General features: G+C 45.1%; 1 protein-coding gene across 1 annotated transcript in view; it reads right to left on the reverse strand.

The window, feature by feature from the left end:
* The window catches only part of TMEM47 (transmembrane protein 47), a 43,270-nt gene extending 36,726 nt beyond the window's left edge, over positions 1-6,544 (reverse strand). Inside the window, exon 1 of the mRNA XM_078618460.1 lies at positions 6,029-6,544. Within this exon, the coding sequence (XP_078474586.1) occupies positions 6,029-6,230 (202 nt within the window). The 5' untranslated portion in view covers positions 6,231-6,544. The remainder of the gene's footprint in view (positions 1-6,028) is intronic.
* Between the last annotated feature and the right edge of the window lie 12,371 nt (positions 6,545-18,915).

Genomic DNA, 18,915 nt, shown 5'->3' on the forward strand with positions numbered 1-18,915 from the left:
ACGACCAGAGGCCGTCCTCCCGGTGAACGATCTCGCGTTCACGTCGCTTGCACACCCGTTGCTGTGACAGCGCCCGAATTGTGTCTGTTGTGTGCAAAGCGTGTGACGACTCACAAAGGCGACCCAACGTGCCTGCCCCAATGGCTTCTCCACTCGCCCCCATCCCACCGTCCTTCGACAGACACCCCCCCCCCCAACTTGAACAGGCAGCTACTGTAACCACAACAATGGGGCGGAAAAAAATGCGACTAAGCGAGATATGCCCGTGTCGTTTGTGTGCTTGGGGAACGCTATCCGCCACGGGGGATTCCCCCCTAACATGGGGGGTGGCAGTGCCGGTTCAAGTTAGTGCGGGCGGCCTGTAGCACATGTTATAAAGGGGCCCTAAATAAATGAAAATTAAGACACACATTTTTTACTTACGTAGAAAAGTAATTGTATATTTTTCATTTGCTATACAGCCAGATAATGGGACAAATCGCTAACCTTAAACACCAGGCTGTTCAGAAACGTTTAAGGCAGTATAGTACTGTAGTAATAGAGCAAGTGCAGAATCAATGAAACCGGAATTGATAGCTTGAAAGCATTTAGCGCGGGGCCCTTGAAAGTGCAGGGTCCGTAGCATCATATGTAGTAGCTACATATGTACTAAATATGTAGTAGCTACATATGTACTACATATGTAGTAGCTACGACAGGCTGGGGGGAGGGGGGGGACCTTCCGCATTGGAAAATAAGACGACGACTTCTCTAGTAGCTGGAAGAAATGTCAGAGTGGAGATTATGAATAGAGTCGTGAATAATGGGTACTTTATCCAGCCTCGTGAGGGCTTACAATGACTGAGTATGCAATAAAAACATGTGTGTGCCCTGCGGTTATGTTTTGTGCGATAATGGAAAAATTAAGTAATAAATGAATGTTTGTTGGTACTTTCAATGGCCAGTTTAGAATCTTAATCGACCACCACGTCATAATGGTTATTTACATTTTTAACTCAAGGGCAAATCAAAACAATGACTTCAAGTTCAAACTACGGGCCACAACACATAAGAAGCAAATCGTTAAAACTCAACACAAGTGCCTAACTCAAGGTATTTTCTTAGGTGTTTGATTTTGAATCGATCATGACAAGAATCGATGTAACAATAATAATAATCCCGCTTGAATTGATTAACAGTATAATGGGCATTTCGTCTCTGGTAAGGATAGTTAGTACTGTAGTGATGGTTTTAGCGACGAGGATGATGGCAGTGATGCCTATTACGATTGTGACGGTGTGAAGGTTAGTGGTGATGCACAACACTGTACAACTCATGAATTGTACGCAACTTACAGCACCCTCAAGCACCCCATATAACACCGGAAAATCCGCACACCGCAATTATACGAGTATAAGCAATTACAGGGCAAAGCCTTTGGCTTTTTTTTTAGTTCTGCAATTCATAAACAGCAACACGTGGCTAATGATGCAAATCAATCGAGGCAGGGCATTACCACACGCGTGACAATTACATGCATGCAGCCGTACGGTTCGTTCGGCCACACAGCAGGGAGCCATGCGTGAAGACACAGTGGGCCAGTCTCTCTCCAATCTGCGCCGACCACGTTGCCACTCATGGGGTTCAATCATTCGATGGCGAGGCCCTTGCACGTTTTTTTGGGCCCCAGAATCTTGTCCCGTCGTTTTTTGGGGGCTCTGCGTGGTCGTTGGACAACCACACTCTCGTGTGCTAAGCCGGCCTTCGTAGGTGCTCGCTAACAATACTTGCCCCAACAGTCTGGTCAAACACCGTATGAGACTAGGCTCTAAGGAAAGCTGTCTCTGGTGTGGACCAATCAGTTTCAAGAACGATGCATCATAATTGTTTTTTTACCCTTTTATCTGGCAACAAAACTGACACCTTTTTTACAAGGAGTCATGTTTGCATAGACCACAATACCTGCAGTCATAATGCAAACATAAAACATAACTCTGATAATGTATGCACTGTCCTTGAAGTTGATTGGTCCACACCCGAGACAGCTTTCCTTAGAGCCTAGTCTCACATGGTGTTGGACCAGATGACGCCAAAAGGCACACTAAAAAAGGTGTCAGTTTTGTTGCCAGATAAAAGGGTAAAAAAAACAAGTATCATATTTTTTTTTACTGGCAAATGAGGTTCCAATGGTGTAAACAATGCATCAATTATCATTGTTGTTTTTTGTTTGCATTCGGACTGCAAGTATTGTGCTTAATGTAAACATGATTTCTTGCAAAAGGTTTCAGTTTTGTTGCCAGAAAAAAGGGTAAAAACCCTATTACCATAGTCTGATTAAGGCTATACAGAGGGGACGGGGGGGGGGTATTTGTCATTCTATTTAGCGGAGCGCTGGTATTTAATTTGTGGGAGATACCGAGTTGGTGTGGATTTTCCAAAGGTCCCCGCCAGGTTTAGCTCGCGGTCCAGTAATAATTAAAGGACTTTCCATCGCAGCTTCAAAAACACAAAAACACTCAACTATGCCCCCTTTTAAGAGGACGTTCTGAAAGGTGTTTTTGAATCTCCACGCTATTAATGATTACACTTCGCTTATTAACATTTTTGTACGAGTAATTTGTGCGAACCTATGAGTGGGTGATTTTTTTTGCGTATTTCGAGATGGACAACATTTTATGCATTTAGGACATGCGTTTGCACACTTGGGATACGCAGTATAATTTGCTCATGCGGTCTTTGTAGCTTCCATCACAAAAGCTTAACGTTGTAATAGAATGGAGTTTTTTTTTACGTCTGTCATGTATGTGAGAGATGGGGACAGGGGGTGCGTGGAAGAGGGGTAGGATTGAATGGTAGGGGAAAGATACCGATGGTGCCGTGCAGATGACACTGCAAAGAACTCTGGGGGTACAAAAGAAAAACAAATCTGCATATGCATGGATCATCTCATTCCTTTCAACGTGGGGATTTATCGTTCTGTGGTGTTTAATTGGCCGTCTGCGCGTGGGTTGGCTGTCATGGCCAAATGGTGGTTGCATATTTTGAAAAGACATGCAAATTCCTTCATGTTTTGTTCGCCTTTCTGGTGTTGTTTCCCCACGTGTTTTGTTGTTGTTGTGTTGTTGTTGTTGTTTGCTGCGCAGACCCTTTGCTCGATTTGGTCAGCTTCATCAAACTGGGTTAAGTTCGTGAGTGCAGAGAAGCTGACCGGGCGTAAAAGCGCCGTCACAAAAAGCTCCCGTTTTTTTGAAACACAATTTTTGTCACGAATGACACATCACCAAGTGACGTCACCCACAATGTGCGTGGGTGATTTCCTGCTCAGGAATTGTCAACCAGAGCGGTGAAGCGACGCTAGCTTTTTTTTTACTACAGACATGTAAAGAATAAACGTTCAGAGCCCATGTTTTTGGGGTCGGGTTCACTCCTCTGTAAACAATAAATCCAAATCCGCGTGCCTGCTCACACATCAGCCAATAAATCCATGCGAATCGTCCGCGTAATTATTTGGCAAAAAATGCTCTCCTTCAATCGCTTGTCATCACTCAACCGAAGGGGAATGAAGCAACAGATACATTATTCAGCCGTTTTTTTTTAAAGATTAACCCTGGCACGACATCAACCAGATTTTGTAAACACAACATTATCGCAGTCTCTGTTTTCATTTCGTCAGCCCCGTGTTTATGAAAAAAAAGAAAATAAACCCTATTTAAAAGGGAACCGTTTTGAGCAGATGAGTAAAATATTACAAAAATAAGTTTAAAAAATACCTTGCTAATTAAACTCCAGCTCAAACAAAGAAGCCTTTTGTTACACTTTGGTGGAAAATGCTGCCCTGGAATGGTGAAGTATAACAGGGATTTTTATATTTTTAAAACACAAACCCTTCTGCATCAGCAGTTGAGATGGGGGGGGGTGCTAGCGAAGGTTCTTGAAGATTCCCATTGGTTACAAAAGCTCTCGAGGTCACTTGACCACACACCGAAACACGCTGTGTCTACTACTTTGCCACGAGACCCAATCCCCAAAGACAGCCCTAACTGCTTGCATAAGTACTCATGCTTTTCACTCTTATTTATACATTGCCTTCAAAAGAATGCGGGTTGTGGGATCAAGGGCCCCGCGTATCTATAACGGAGTTTTATTCCGAAACTTGTTTAAAAATGTAAAAAAAAAATTGGGAAAATTATTTAAAGTGGCCAATCTTAAATCTCAAACATCGAGTCGAAATGACACGTGCCAGTAGTCCTCTACTCTAAATAAGTACTTGAGCAATTAAGATTGCGCATTCCAGGATTAGCTGATAATTTTTGGTGGGTTTTCAGTGGTGGGGGAAATGTTGTACTTACCTCTTATAATGAGTTGATATTTTTTTTGTGTGTGTGTATATTCTGTATAACACAAGTAATGTGAATAGCTATGCAACATCTAACTGGGCTACATCTAGCGTGCATGGACATACCCGGGGTTTTTTTGTGTCAAGAATCTCACACCTGCCCCCAATATTTCCAAGATACACAAATGCCCACCTCTCACACAGTTGAATGAACATTGCACCCTCTAAAAAGAAAAACCCTGTAAATCGTCAACACTTAGCCTTAATCTTGTACAAGTCTAACGGTAGAGTAACACTACCATGAACAGAACTTAAACTTGCTTTCTCAGCCTTAAAGCCTTCCTAATGTTTGATTTTCACGAGCCAAATGTGCATCATTGACCGTGCACTGAAAGCGTTTAACCCAGGGGTCGGCAACCAAAATAACAAGAAGAGCCATTTCTTTCCAATTCGGTACAAAATTCAGTATTTCAAGAGCCGCAATGCATCTGAGTACATACTGTACTCACGTACATATTGTCAAGAAGCAGCCCGTAAAGAGCCGCATGCGGCTCCGGAGCCGTAGGTTGCCGACCCCTGGTTTAACCCTTAGCCCGTATTAAAGTAGACACCGTGCAGCCCTCTTCGTCAACCCACTGCTGGATGACAACCGCTGGGGGGGGGGGGGGTCATTTGACCATACTTCACCACGCTGGTCAGCGTGTGGCGGGGGAAGGTGCGGCAGCATAGAGCGGTACGGTACAACCGTGTCTTTCTCGCTCGCAAACCACCACCAAAGCCCTCCCCTACAGCAGCCGATAGCGACCTCTTTTGCCTGGTGGGCGACCATCAAAGCACTAATCCAGGCTCAAACGCCTGCTTAGCTTTCAGGATATGTATACACGTGGGTGGAACTTCTTTCACACCGTACCTAAGATGTGAGGAAAACGAACGCAAATCTCACGCAGCAACAACAACGACGAAATGGTTCATAGCGAAAACATGGGTGGGCAGTGCGCCCATGTCCCCGAGTTGGTTGTGGACATTCCACGTTGCTATGGCGAGCACGGGAACCTTCCACAACACACACGCTCACCACCAATGTACCACATTAGCTTTAACATACTCAGAGTCGCACTGAAACTGCATGACAGTTGAGCACGGTGGATATCGCTACTGCACTTGGCACATCATATCCCAGTTGTTGTTTTTATTCTACGGCTCATTGGTCCGTCCACTGCTAGCCATGGGCGTTGACCATACTTCACCATGCAGGTCAGTGCGGCTCGGTGTAGCAAGGGTTCCCGGGGAGGGGGGTGGGGGGGGGCACGTTCAGTTAGCATTCGCCACTGATGACAGCCGCGAACGGGAATGCAAACGAGAATCCTCCGGGTTTTAAATCGCGATGCGCTAACCATTGCGCCACCGCTCCCGGCAAGTTTTTTTTCTTCACTCTCTTAACATTGTACACCAGTTTGTACAAAACCTCATAATAGGCTTCCACATTTATTTTACACTAAAGCGTACTTCACAGGGCTTTCTACGCGATAAAGCGAACTGTTACGCGATAACAAAAAAACAAAATTATAATCGCCGACTGCGGGGATAGAACCCGTGCCGACGAACCCCGCGTCGCGGCCCCAACCCACCCACCCCCACCGCGCCTTATGCGGGGCACGAATTCCAAACGGCGCCCGCCGATTGCTTTTCGAAACCCGCAGTCCGCATACGCACCGTGCGAGAGGGCGGAGACGCATAGCCACGCCGATGTGTGCTGGCGGCACGAGTGCCACAGCGAGAGGCTGAACTTCTCCGCGGTGACCCAGGCGGACGAGCCGAGCGACACGGCTTCGAGCGCGGCCGCACCGAAGGCGCAGAGAGCCGCGATCAGCTTGTACGGCCGTCGTACCACGGTGCGAGTTTCGCCTCCGTACATTGTTCCTTGATGAGAGTTGGTTTTGTTGATGGTTGGTAATTGTTTTGTGTTGTTGTTGTACTCGCTAGCGGGTCGAAATGAAAAAAAGCTCTCCGACGAGATTCGCGCGAACGAGACTTTAACGAGGGCGCTCCAAAAAAAATTGCGGAATTAATGAATAATTCCCGCGGCAATGGGAAAAGGCGGCGGTGCCGTGCGATGCTGAAAAAAAAGAATAAAATCGGTAGTTTTCTTTTTAAAAAATGGGAAATTTAAAAAAGTCGGAGAAGCGTGCGCGCGCGTGCGTGCGCTGCCAGCTGCCGGGTGGCTTTAAAAGCTCGCGGACCCGGGTATCCGGGTAGAGCAGCCGGTTCCACAACAATGACGAGACCACGCCCCTTGTCCCCCCCCCTCCTCCAACACTGCCACAAACCGAGCCGTGCCATGTGGAACGTTAACCGTGCCAGTCCGGCGTGGCTCACGAACCGCGCCAAGTTGTTGGGTTTTTTTTGGTTTTGGGGGTGTTCACTGCTGAAGCCCTGGCCGTGCCGCTGTCTGTAAACGATTTTCATAGCTGTCAACCCCTGATCAGGCAATTCAGACCTGATTGGTCACCCCCGTGCCGCTTATAAATCTCAACGTTCATCCGACAAAGTCCCATCACGAGGGAGAAACACAAACAAACATACTTTTTTTTTGCCCGTACTGAAACGGCTGTACGCCGTATGGACCTAAAAAACTAAATTTTTCCCTGTACAAGAACACAGGTTAACAGCATAGGTTGACAGGTATATGCTACTGTTTGTTATTTTTACACGGAACATTTGTATTTTATTTCATCAGCTCTTTATCAGAAGCGACCTGCCCATCACAAACGACAGCTCAGCGGAGTGACTCGTCATCGCGTGGAGATTGATCGCAGCCAAATAAAATCCAAACGCGCGTCCCTCAATAGAGTGCCACGAATAACATCGTGACGACCGTCTGTCCAGGCAGGACACACCAGTCCCACATGTTATCGACTGCAATATTAACTACAATAACATTGGGTCGACTGTGTGGTTGTTATCTTGGTGTGGTCCGGGAATGTTTTTTGTTGTTTTTTTTTTAGCTGCCTCGCCCAATTCTTGATAAATAGGCATTGTATAACACTGGTCAACACACTTTTTCTGGCATAAGGTATTCCAACGGTTTTAATGTAATTTTGGGGGTGCTGATTCCAAATCTGGCATCAGTTTTTGTCTATCACATCAGGTTTTTGAGATATCAAATATTGTATTCTTAATAAAAAACTGCAGAAGAAAAATATTAAATAAATGTGGATATCTACATAAAATTATATTATAAACACACTATCCTAAACATACAGCACCATATTTTAACACTAAAGCAGTCACTGACTCGCAACAACTTGCAATCATAAGTGACAGAGTTAATTTCGGGTAAAATCAATGAAAATGGGGTATGCCGATAGCATAAAAATGAGATGTGATAGAGCAAATCTGAGATCAGATTTGGAATCAGCACCCTGAAATTAGTCTAAAACAGCTGCAAAAGTCCAGGCCAGAAAAAAATGTTTTTTTTTGTTGACCAGTGTAATTAATGTATTTATTATTCATTTTATCTTAGTGACTTGCTTACCGTTATCTCTATTTGGCGCTCCTATCGTATATGTGTTGTATTGTTTCGCTGTTGTAACTCGCTGACCTGCCCATGCTGGACGTCTGTGAAAAAGATCTTCATAGCTCATCGGATTCCTCCCGCAGCCTAAATAGAAGATTCTGATTCTGTTTGGTGTCCAGAATGCCAGCAATGGTGAAGTATGGTCAAATAAACCCCCCGAGGCGTGGGGAATCACCTCATTCAGCAGTTGAGCGGATTGATGGATGGCTTGAATTGCATGCACATGCCTAGAATGCGGTGGTGGATCATTGGATCAGATTGTAGATTGAGCTGCATCAATATCTATCCATTCTCTCCCCTTCTGCACCTACGTAAGGCAAACCCAATTGGTAGAGTGGGGGAATGTCACACCGATGATGACTATAATTATGATTTTTGCCGACTCCGAACACTATAAGGTGTCACGGTGGCTATGAGATGTTAAGTACCTCGCCTGGAATACAGGAGGTCGTGGCTTCTATCCCGATCCTGACGCCTGTTGTATTTGGAGTTTTCATATTCTCACTGTGGTCGCGTGGATTTTTCTCCGGGTCCTCCGATTTTTCCGTCGCCATTTAGCAACAAGCGTTTAGAGTGTTTTTTGCTGCTATAATTGTCCACGCGATAGGCCGCTTCGTTGAGCTATCATTTGTGATGGCTCAATAAAAATAAAAGTTTAGTTTCGCATACCACTTATGTAAGATGGTTCTTGTTTTTACCCCCGTGAGCATAATATATGCACGGCCGTAAACGAGGTGGCAAAGGTCAACTTTGTTTTTTATTGTGGTGCGTTAAAATCTGTCCGTCCAGGCAGGGCACATGCCGTGACATGCCACTGACGTCGTATCGTTCGCAGCCCGTGCGTTTCACGTGTGCGCCATCTATAGCTTATCAGCGACAAAACAAACCCAAAAAAATGTGCACTGAGAGGCATACGCTTGGAATCACCGAGACCGCGAAAGAGGAACCCAAGTGTATTGTAGGGCGCCCGGACTGGTGAAAGATATTTTGTGGTATTTTTTGACTGATAATTAACGTGGTGTTGGGCAGGACACGCCGCAACAGCGAGAAGGGTGGATGGTCCAAGGTCAAGTGCAATAATGGAGTGGCAGCCAAGGAATGGAACGCGTCCGAAAGGGGTCGTGCACTATCACCTGCACACCAAATGATATCAATTGGTGTGCAGGTGATAGGTGGATTATTACATCACCACTAGGGAGACAAAGGCGACCGGGCGTGGTGTTGACCACCCACGCCCTCGCATACCGTGCCGGCCTTCATAGGTGCTACTCGCTAACAGCACATGCCCCAAAAGTCTGTCAAAGGCTATACAGTGGAGGGGGGGGGGGGTCTTTGTTTTTCTTTATATTGCCGGATCATGAAAGATTGCGAAAGATTGAAGAATGCCTTCATCCGGCAGTAGATTGACCATTGCTGACAATCCGGTCCTGTTTATGCTATATTCATATTGCCTATGCTGTTTATACAAGAGGGTGGTCCAGATTTATTGTGATCCCCAATTAATTGGTCCCTAACATCTTTTTCCTCCGCTCATTCAATGTTTGTTTTAACGCCGATTTGTATACAATTTTGTTTCAGTTTTATAGATTTAAATCGGGGTCACAACACATCTGGACCACCCTGTCCTGTCAATAATAAGGGGGGGGGAGCTTTTGTTGGGTTAGATCGTGTAAATATAAATGTGTCGTTAAACCCGCCACCACCCGACGCAGCCAATTAGTAAGGTTTGTTTTTGCGTGTCGGGTGGTGGCGGGTTTAACGACACATTTATATTTACACACTCTAACCCCCCAACAAATTCCCTTTATTATGTGTAATATTGGTCGCAAGAGCCTACGTGTTAAACTCACTGTGCTTTTATTGCCAGGGACTGACTCACTTGTACTCTATTGTATCATGCACGTAGTTTGTGACGTTGCTACGTTGGCAGTGGTGCACAAATAACAAACGGAAACGACTCAAGGCATTCGTCGAAACCAGTGGCATTAAAAGGAACATTAATTTTTAATGGGCGACGTTTTGGGCAATGGCCCTTCTTCATAGCACACGCAGACAGAGGTCTGTCGAGAGACAGAGTGGATAATTAGAGTTGGAGGCTCCACTTGTTTACAACATCGGGCTTGCTGAGAATTAATGTTAAAAAGAGCAGCTGTAATGTAACAATAGATTCATTAATTATACATGAATGCGAAGAATGGAACCCGAGGAACTGGTTACCAGCCACCCGAGTTGTCAACGGTTGCTATGGCGACCAGGGTATTTAATTAAATCAAGGGCTCCTTAATACGTTTCCAGCTGATGCCATATTGTGCTAAAATCCATAAGAGTCAGATATAGTAACATAAGCAGCAGGTTAAACAATTTTAAAAAAATTGCCACTGATTTCACCTGAGCCACAATTTATCTACTGCTGGATGACAGCCTCCCCCTCCCGAGAATTCGGAATGCCTCTCAGCTCCTCATTGTGGCAATCCATCTGGGACCGACATTTCATCGCTCGATCTCCAGGGTTCACACCCTCTTAGGCTGTGATCCCACCTTTAGCTGCCGCTCCGACCGTAGCCTTGACCACCGCTGCCGTTCGTCCCTCTCTGTCCACGCCTGCCCTGTGCCCAACTTGTTTTTATTTACACGCTTTCATTAAACTCACTCTGCCTGTTGTTTTTGTCGTTGTTGTCGTATCCTCAAATCTTGTAACTCAGTTTTAACCCACTTCCCAATGTGGTATCGACTGCAAACTTCGTATACTTATGTCATACTGATGACAATACTATATTCTATCATAAAAAAATTATACAATCTTTTTACACGCTTTCATTTAACTCACTCTGTCTGTTGTTGTTGTATCCTCACATCTTGTAACTCAGTTTTAACCCACTTCTCAATGTGGTATCGACTGCAAACTTCGTATACTTACGTCATACTGATGACAATACTATATTCTATCATAAAAAAAATTAAACAATCTTTTTACACGCTTTCATTTAACTCACTCTTTTGTTGTTGTATCCTCACATCTTGTAACTCAGTTTTAACCCACTTCTCAATGTGGTATCGACTGCAAACTTGGTATACTTGTCATACTGATGACAATACTATATTCTATCATAAAAAAACATATCTATTTTTAAACATTCTTTTTTACATGTTATGTTTCGGCTTGGGTCTAATTGTCCACGGGCAACTGACGTTGGCTGTAATTGGCCACGGTCCCTTATATTATGGCAAGCTTCGGGGCCACTTCCTGGAGTCGTAGAGTTCTGGCATTACTAGAACATTTCATAAAAGCGTGTTTAAATTTTCCATGACTTATTTATCTGCGCGTCGGTGTGAATAAATTCCGTGCTGCCTTTTGTTTTTGCCATTCCACTGCTGGATGAACTTGTGCATGCTGAACTTCTTTCGCACCGTACGTAGCCAGCCGTGCTCATCGAAGACAACAAACTATACATTAAAAAGCCGTTCTAAAGAAAGATTTTTTTCAATCAAGGGTTAAAAGTGCATAGGTCTAGTGGCTTCCTAATAGCGGTAGTAAGACGGCCTCCCCCTCAGTGTCAGTGGGGGGGGGGAGTGTGCGGTTGTTTGACCATACTTCACCATAATCTCGAGCATGATTTCGCGATCGAAATTTCTCTATACAATACAGTATTACAATTATGATTCAGGTGCAAAGTCCGATTTTGCAAACCCGATCCCATATTGCTATTTTATGGCACCGATGTGCAAGGCTATAAATGTTTGGCGAGATATAGGTTGTTCCAATACTAAGATTGCGACTTTTGGTACCGTCGTTAATAAATTGTCATATTTTGGGTAAAACATTACCCATACGTATCAAGCATAGTGAAAACAAAAATGCGGTGTTTCGTGCAATAAAATTACACAATATTCCTCCACATATTTGTCCCGTCACGTAAAAAAAATAAGATTAAAAAAATTAAATGTTTTTTTTATTCCTTATCCTAATTATGTTTACGTTGTCTGCAGGAATACTACATTTAAGATGTTGCAGCAGTACTCTATTTCCATTAAAGCCCCTTTAATGACAAAGACGTGTTGCAATACTATGAGCCACTTTCATGTTTGTTTACATGCATTAGGGTGAACTTTTGTTTTCAAAGAGTAACTCATCATTAGAAGCAAGCCCGGTGTCTTGAGCACAAACACTCAGTAATTGTGCCGTAATTTTACAATTACTGCATTGTTCGCTTCACTGCCATAAAACTGACACCCAAATATATTCCAATTAACTCCGCACATTACACTGCTTTATCTTGCACATATAATATTATTATTTTAAAATCTAAAAAAAAACAGTTCTGGCTGACAATGACACACTTGCAATGTAGTACTACTGCCTTATGCTGCACAGTATGCCATAGATAGTAGATCTACGTCACCGCTATAAATAGTACGTTGTGAAATGCAATGTATGCGTCGTGTCAAAAGGCGAAATATTTCCCTGCATCGCTACGAGGAAGGGCAGCACCATTTTAACTCGGGGAGAAGTAAAATGTAAAAGCTTTCACGTGGTAGAATTTAAACCCATCACTTCCTTCTTGCCTAGACAAGCAAAACAAATGTTATGATCTTCACCAACGAATTTTTATTCATTATTCGTATCAATGCGGTCCACACGAACAATGCGGTGAAGGGTTAGATTGGGCTTGTTTGCAGATCACCTCTAAGTAGCACATTGTGATGGGATACAATAATAACAATTTGTGAATGAATTCACGATCAGCATCCCCTTGGCTGTCGTCCAGTGTTCCATTACCGACCTGCAAACACATTCCTCCTGCGGAGGGAGCTGGTAGGAACGTTGGGTTGCTCGGTCAATGGCCAGGGTCAACGGCGGCGTGGTGTATTCCGCAAATATGCCTGACTGTGAGGGTGGGCACAAGCTGGCGTGAGTAGGTTAAACGTTGATGTTTATAAGGGCACCACGGGGTGACCAGTCCTTCCCCACCCAGCCCCACCCCTCCCACCCCCCACCCAGCCAAACCCTCCCCACCCAGCCCCTCCCAACCCTCCCCACTCAGCCCCTACCCACCCTCCCACCCCCCACCCAGCCCCATCCTCCCCACCCAGCCCCTCCCCACCCAGCCCCATCCTCCCCACCCAGCCCCTCCCGAACCTCCCCACCCAGTCCCTCCCCACCCTCCCCACCCAGCCCCTCCCCACCTCCCCTCCCCTCCTCACCCAGCCCCACCCTCCCCACCCAGCCCCACCCTCCCCACCCAGCCCCTCCCCATTCTCCCCTCCCCACCCAGCCCCTCCCCACCTCCCCTCCCCTCCTCACCCAGCCCCATCCTCCCCACCCAGCCCCACCCTCCCCACCCAGCCCCTCCCCATTCTCCCCTCCCCACACAGCCGGACACAATAATCACCTGTGGCTGGTGTAACCAGGAGGTTTCTACCAGTATAATTCAGGTCTCTCTCACGAGGTGGGTGGGGGGAAGATAGTACGCGAAGCGGGTGAGGCCTGGATGGTTGCTGGGTGACATCATGGCTCGCAAGTGTGGCACTCGTTACACACTCGGAATAAACTAAGGGGTGTTTAAAAATAAAACTAATTAGACTTTGGCATTTGATTTAATCTGGAAGAATCCGACGAGCAATGAAGCTTTCTTATTTCTCGCAGCTGAGGTCGGCCACGATGAAGAATTTTCAGAGAACGTTAGCCCGAGAAGGGAAATTTAATAATCGCAACATAAACTCAGAACAACAAACGGATGTCGAGATACTTATACGAGCAGGGTCATAATCGTAGCCGCAAATCACATTTGCAATCCGAGGGTTGCATTTGACATGCTAAATGCACCAAATTGAGACGAGGACACATGAGGAATTCCAAACAGCGGGTGCCTCATTATAAACGCATACTTGCAACCTAAGAGATCCGGGAAAACGCCAAGGATGGTTTAAAATGTTTCGCAGGATTTTTTTGGAGGGACATTCCGCAAGTTCTTATGCGCTATGAAAACGTTTAAGAATATTTAACGTTTTTTTTTTCTCTTTTAAGGCGGTGTTGTTGACGAGTGTGTTGAGCAATGACCGTTTGAATAATTGAACCTTATGGGTACCATAGTACCCCGGCTCTCGCATAATGTCCGTGATGCAGTCATTTTTAGTCTGTCGATGGTCGGCGATGTGGCAATCGACTCATCACGACGAGCTGAACACAATGCACGATTCAAAGTTGAAATTTTCGAAAACGGATTTTTGTATGCTGATGTTGGCGTTTCAACATCGTGTAGCACTGATTTCGGATTGATTGGTACCCCAGTCGCGGAGTGAACTACACCCCTGGAAAAAAATAGTGTCCCAGAAATAAAATATTAAATTACCTCGGCCAATTTGTGTTATTTGGTACCCGGGGTACCGCCATAAGGTTCGAATGGCGTTGTATGATTTAAGCACAGGGTTTTTGATTTAGTATAGCGTTTGTATATTTAAAAAAAATGATGGTATTGGCAAGGGAAGTGCACAGCAAAACCACGATGTTAAGGAAATCTGTTTCATAACACGAATTGCATTTTAATAGCAATAGCGGCGTTTCTGAAAATGGACCCATAAAATCTACAAACCTCAGTGACTAGCAAGGTCACCTTTCGTCTATATATCCAATCAATGGCACATTATGTATGAATGTGCTTAGATCACAAATATATTCTCAATAATTCAAACAATCAACACGTGTACACGCACACACATACACGTTTTAATTGAACCTGAACCACCAACTCTCAAAGACTAGTGTGGTGAAGTATGGTCAATGTCCCATGGGAATGACATGGCGTGGAAGCTGGGAGGCCCTCATCCAGCAGTGGATTGACAAAGAACTGTAAATTATGTTTCATGAACAAACAACCAAATTATAGGGTGAGGGTCCTACAATCTCTGGCGCATATGAAAGCTTATGTTTCAGCACGTGCATATGTTCTTTCTACATATGCTACCAAATGCCGCAATACATTTATTTTGACCAGTAGTTCTAAATGATATGGTCATAGTAGCTGATCTCATCGGATCTTAGCAGCAAGCTAAGTTGGCTTGAGCCTGGGTTTGGGAGACCCTCCTCGCCTAGCAGTGGATTGACCAACGACGCGGCACATGTACAATTCTCAATGAGGACAGCTCTGTGCAGTGACCGCTAATGAACACTTGCTGCTGAGCAAGGTGTTATGTGATCAGCAGACAGCAGCATGCGGCCCTTGGCTGATGTTAAATCATCCTGAGATGCGTGGGCCATCTCACGGTGGAGGTCATGTGAGCATGTCAAAGCTTTTGACGCTTCAAACGTAGCAAGTAGTGGAATATAAGCAAAGAACAGTGTGCTGTTCGCTTCTGAAAGAGAGATATTACAGCTCAGTGGCCCTTATCTGGTAAAAAAAAATATTTGGGTCGTTTGGTAAAGTCACGTAGATAGGTTCAAATAAAAAAACTACGACGTTTCGATCACAACACAAGCGATCGTCATGTTTTCCTCCTGATGAGGATCGCTTGTGTTGTGATCGAAACGTTGTAGTCTTTTGTTCATTTTATTTATATTAATTTGAACATATCTTCGTGACTTTACGAAAAGACCCACAGAATATGAATTCCTGCGGTCACGAAAACTTTAAGTCAAGATAAAAAAAATCTAGTTTTCAAGGAGAGCAGGCGATTTTATTCCGGATGAAAGCAACGGCAAGAGAAATGCATCCGCATTGATGCGAATGTTTCTTTTTGTCGTCTGATAGGTGGGCGAGACCATTGAAGAGGCAACACAACGTACACATTGGAATGTTCGCAATTAAATAGCCTCATTTAGTGGCCATGACATGGGAATGAAAAATATGCCCGTTTATAATAAATAACAAAAATGCAATTTAAATAGAAAATTATTCCAGCGGTGGGGCGGGAGGGTGGGGGCGGGGAGAAAGTACATCCCAGAATTTAGCATTAACTGTAATTGATTGTAGATTTACAACACTGCGATTTTGCGGCGGCAATTTTCAGTCATTATCCCCTTGACTAAATGAATGAATGCGTGACGAGGCCAACACGATATTCTTCAAGGAAAAAAAAGAGAGAAAATCTGACACTCGCATTCGTCAAATAACACCGATGCCTTAACATTCTAATTACATCACGGGCGACGATTCAGTCAAATAAACTAAATTTTATTTTTGCTTAAACACGCGGCACCTTTCAAGGTATAAATCTGCGACCCAAAGGTTCAGGCACATGGCCCTTCTACATAACACATAAACAGAGAGGACGGATATATGTAATATATATTTTAGTGTAATATACCGTATATATATATTTTAAAACATACATTTATCTGCTCCACAAATTTTCAGTTAATGGTCCTTCTACGCAGCACTGAGAGAGGCCGGAGACAAAGCATCTCTTCGCGATAACATCTCTCCTGCATCTTCTGGGGTTAGGGTTTTGTATTTATATATATTTTTTACTTTTACTCCCACAGGGTTACTGATGAAATGTGCTTAGCTTTGTTGTGCTTGTGCACCAACCACCACCACCAACACAGCAGCATCATCAGCAGCAAATCATTTCCGTCGACAAGCAGAGGCAATTCCGCAGTGCGGGAGACAGCCGCGGTTTAAAAAAAAAAGAAATTCACGAGACGCGGACGGGATACCTCTGCCAGCCCACAATTTCAGAGATGTGTCGCTCGGTGGAGCGAGCACGATCGCCTTCCAAAATAAACACAACACGGTCGGATCGTGTTGCTTGACACGCGGGCCTCCCCCCGTGGCCCTTAGGGTACCCGTGCGTGCCGTGTCGCCGCCGGTGTAACCGTAGCACTGCTCCGTGTTGTTGAGAAATCAGAGGCGACCTCGCCTCCTCTTCATCCGCGCCGCATAAACGACCGTGGAGATGATGACGGATTCCTCGCGTTACGCGTGGAGCGTCTGAGCAACACCGTCCCGAGATTTGATATTCACGCCGTCCCGTATCTTCATACCCGTCCCATGTTTTGTTTACCAGGGTTCCAAATAACGCGGTGGCTCTAAGGCAGTGGTTCTTCTTAGCCCGGGGTGCACGCACCCCCTGGGGGTGCGAGATGCCCTTCCTGGGGATGCGGCACATGGCCAGGTTTTCTTTCGAAGGTAAATCATGGAAAGAGAAATTATGCACGGGGCACGTCGCTACAACTTACGTTTTTCTTGGTTCTTTCGGTAAAGTCACGTAGAAGGGAAATAATAAAATGATAAAAAATAAAACAAAATAAAATACAATTCTCATGACGTTTCGGCCACAATGCAAGCAGCCGTCCTTAGGTGAAGAGCAGGGGACGGCTGTTTGCGTTGTGGCCGAAACGTTCCCTTCTACGTGACTTTACCGAAAGAACCAAGAATGATGAATCCCTGCAGTCACGAAAGCTTTAAATCGAAATACAACTTACGTTGTTTCATCTAACCCTACGTGTATGCATTAACATTATACATGAGAACCAAATGGTTGCACGGCTGCAGTAAATGTTAGTTTATAGGGCAATGTTAGTATATGGGCAATGTTAGTATATGGGCAATGAAAGTATGGGCAATGTTAGTCTATGGGCAATGTTAGTCTATGGGCAATGTTAGTCTATGGGCAATGCTAGTCTATGGGCAGTGTTAGTCAATGGGCAATGTTAGTCTATGGGCAATATTAGTCTATGGCAGGGGTCGGCAACCAAAATAACAAGAAGAGCCATTTCTTTCCAATTCGGTACGAAATTCAGTATTTCAAGAGCCGCAATGCATCTGAGTACATACTGTACATACTGTACTCACGTACATATTGTCAAGAAGCAGCCCGTAAAGAGCCGCATGCGGCTCCGGAGCCGTAGGTTGCCGACCCCTGGTCTATGGGCAATGTTAGTCTATGGGCAATGAAAGTATGGTCAATGTTAGTCGATGGGCAATATTAGTCTATGGGCAATGTTAGTCTATGGGCAATGTTAGTCTATGGGCAATGAAAGTATGGGCAATGTTAGTCGATGGGCAATATTAGTCTATGGGCAATGTTAGTCTATGGGCAATGAAAGTATGGGCAATGTTAGTCGATGGGCAATATTAGTCTATGGGCAATGTTAGTCTATGGGCAATGTTAGTCTATGGGCAATGTTAGTCTATGGGCAATGAAAGTATGGGCAATGTTAGTCGATGGGCAATGCTAGTCTATGGGCAATGTTAGTCTATGGGCAATGCTAGTCTATGGGCAATGTTAGTCTATGGGCAATGTTAGTCTATGGGCAATGAAAGTATGGGCAATGTTAGTCTATGGGCAATATTAGTCTATGGGCAATGTTAGTCTATGGGCAATGTTAGTCTATGGGCAATGTTAGTCGATGGGCAATGCTAGTCTCTCTCTCTTTATATGGCATGTCCTATCGCACACACTTTGGTGCTCATTGCTTTCGTTCCGCTCAGCACCGCCCATGATATTTACTCAAGAACTTTGCATCGAATACTCCCTTCCCCCAGTGGCATCCAATTGTTCGCATCGCTTCTCCGACTTCTCGTGCCCATTACAGTTTTCCCAGTCAAAACACCGTAAGCGTGGCAATCATTGTTTTAGTTTGACTCCGTATATACTTGTATTTGTTTAGTTACGCAGTCGTTGGCAGCCAGGCTGCTGAGCCTATTGACTCACTGCAGCGAAGAAGCCAGTTTAGGCACCGCCTCCACCCCCACTATATGATTACAGGGGACACAACCCACAGATTACCCCCCACCGAGTGCCCCCCCCCTCCACCACTGTACCCCACGCAGCACCGAGCCCCTCGCCGCTTGCCACACTCACCACAAGACAAAGATCCCCCGCGTAGCCTTAACAGACTGTTGGGGCAAGTGCTGTTAGCGAGCAGCACCTACGAAGGCCGGCACTGTGGCACACGAGGGGGTGGGTGGCCAGCACCACACCTGGCCGCTTTGTCTCCCCAGTGACGATGTTTACACACCGCACCAGGTACTCATTTTGAGGCTGAATCGACCTAGGGGAGGCCCAGGACCGGTTCAGATAA

This window comes from Lampetra planeri, chromosome 57 (assembly GCF_965212315.1).
Source record: "Lampetra planeri chromosome 57, kcLamPlan1.2.h2, whole genome shotgun sequence".
NCBI classification, from domain to species: domain Eukaryota; kingdom Metazoa; phylum Chordata; class Hyperoartia; order Petromyzontiformes; family Petromyzontidae; genus Lampetra; species Lampetra planeri.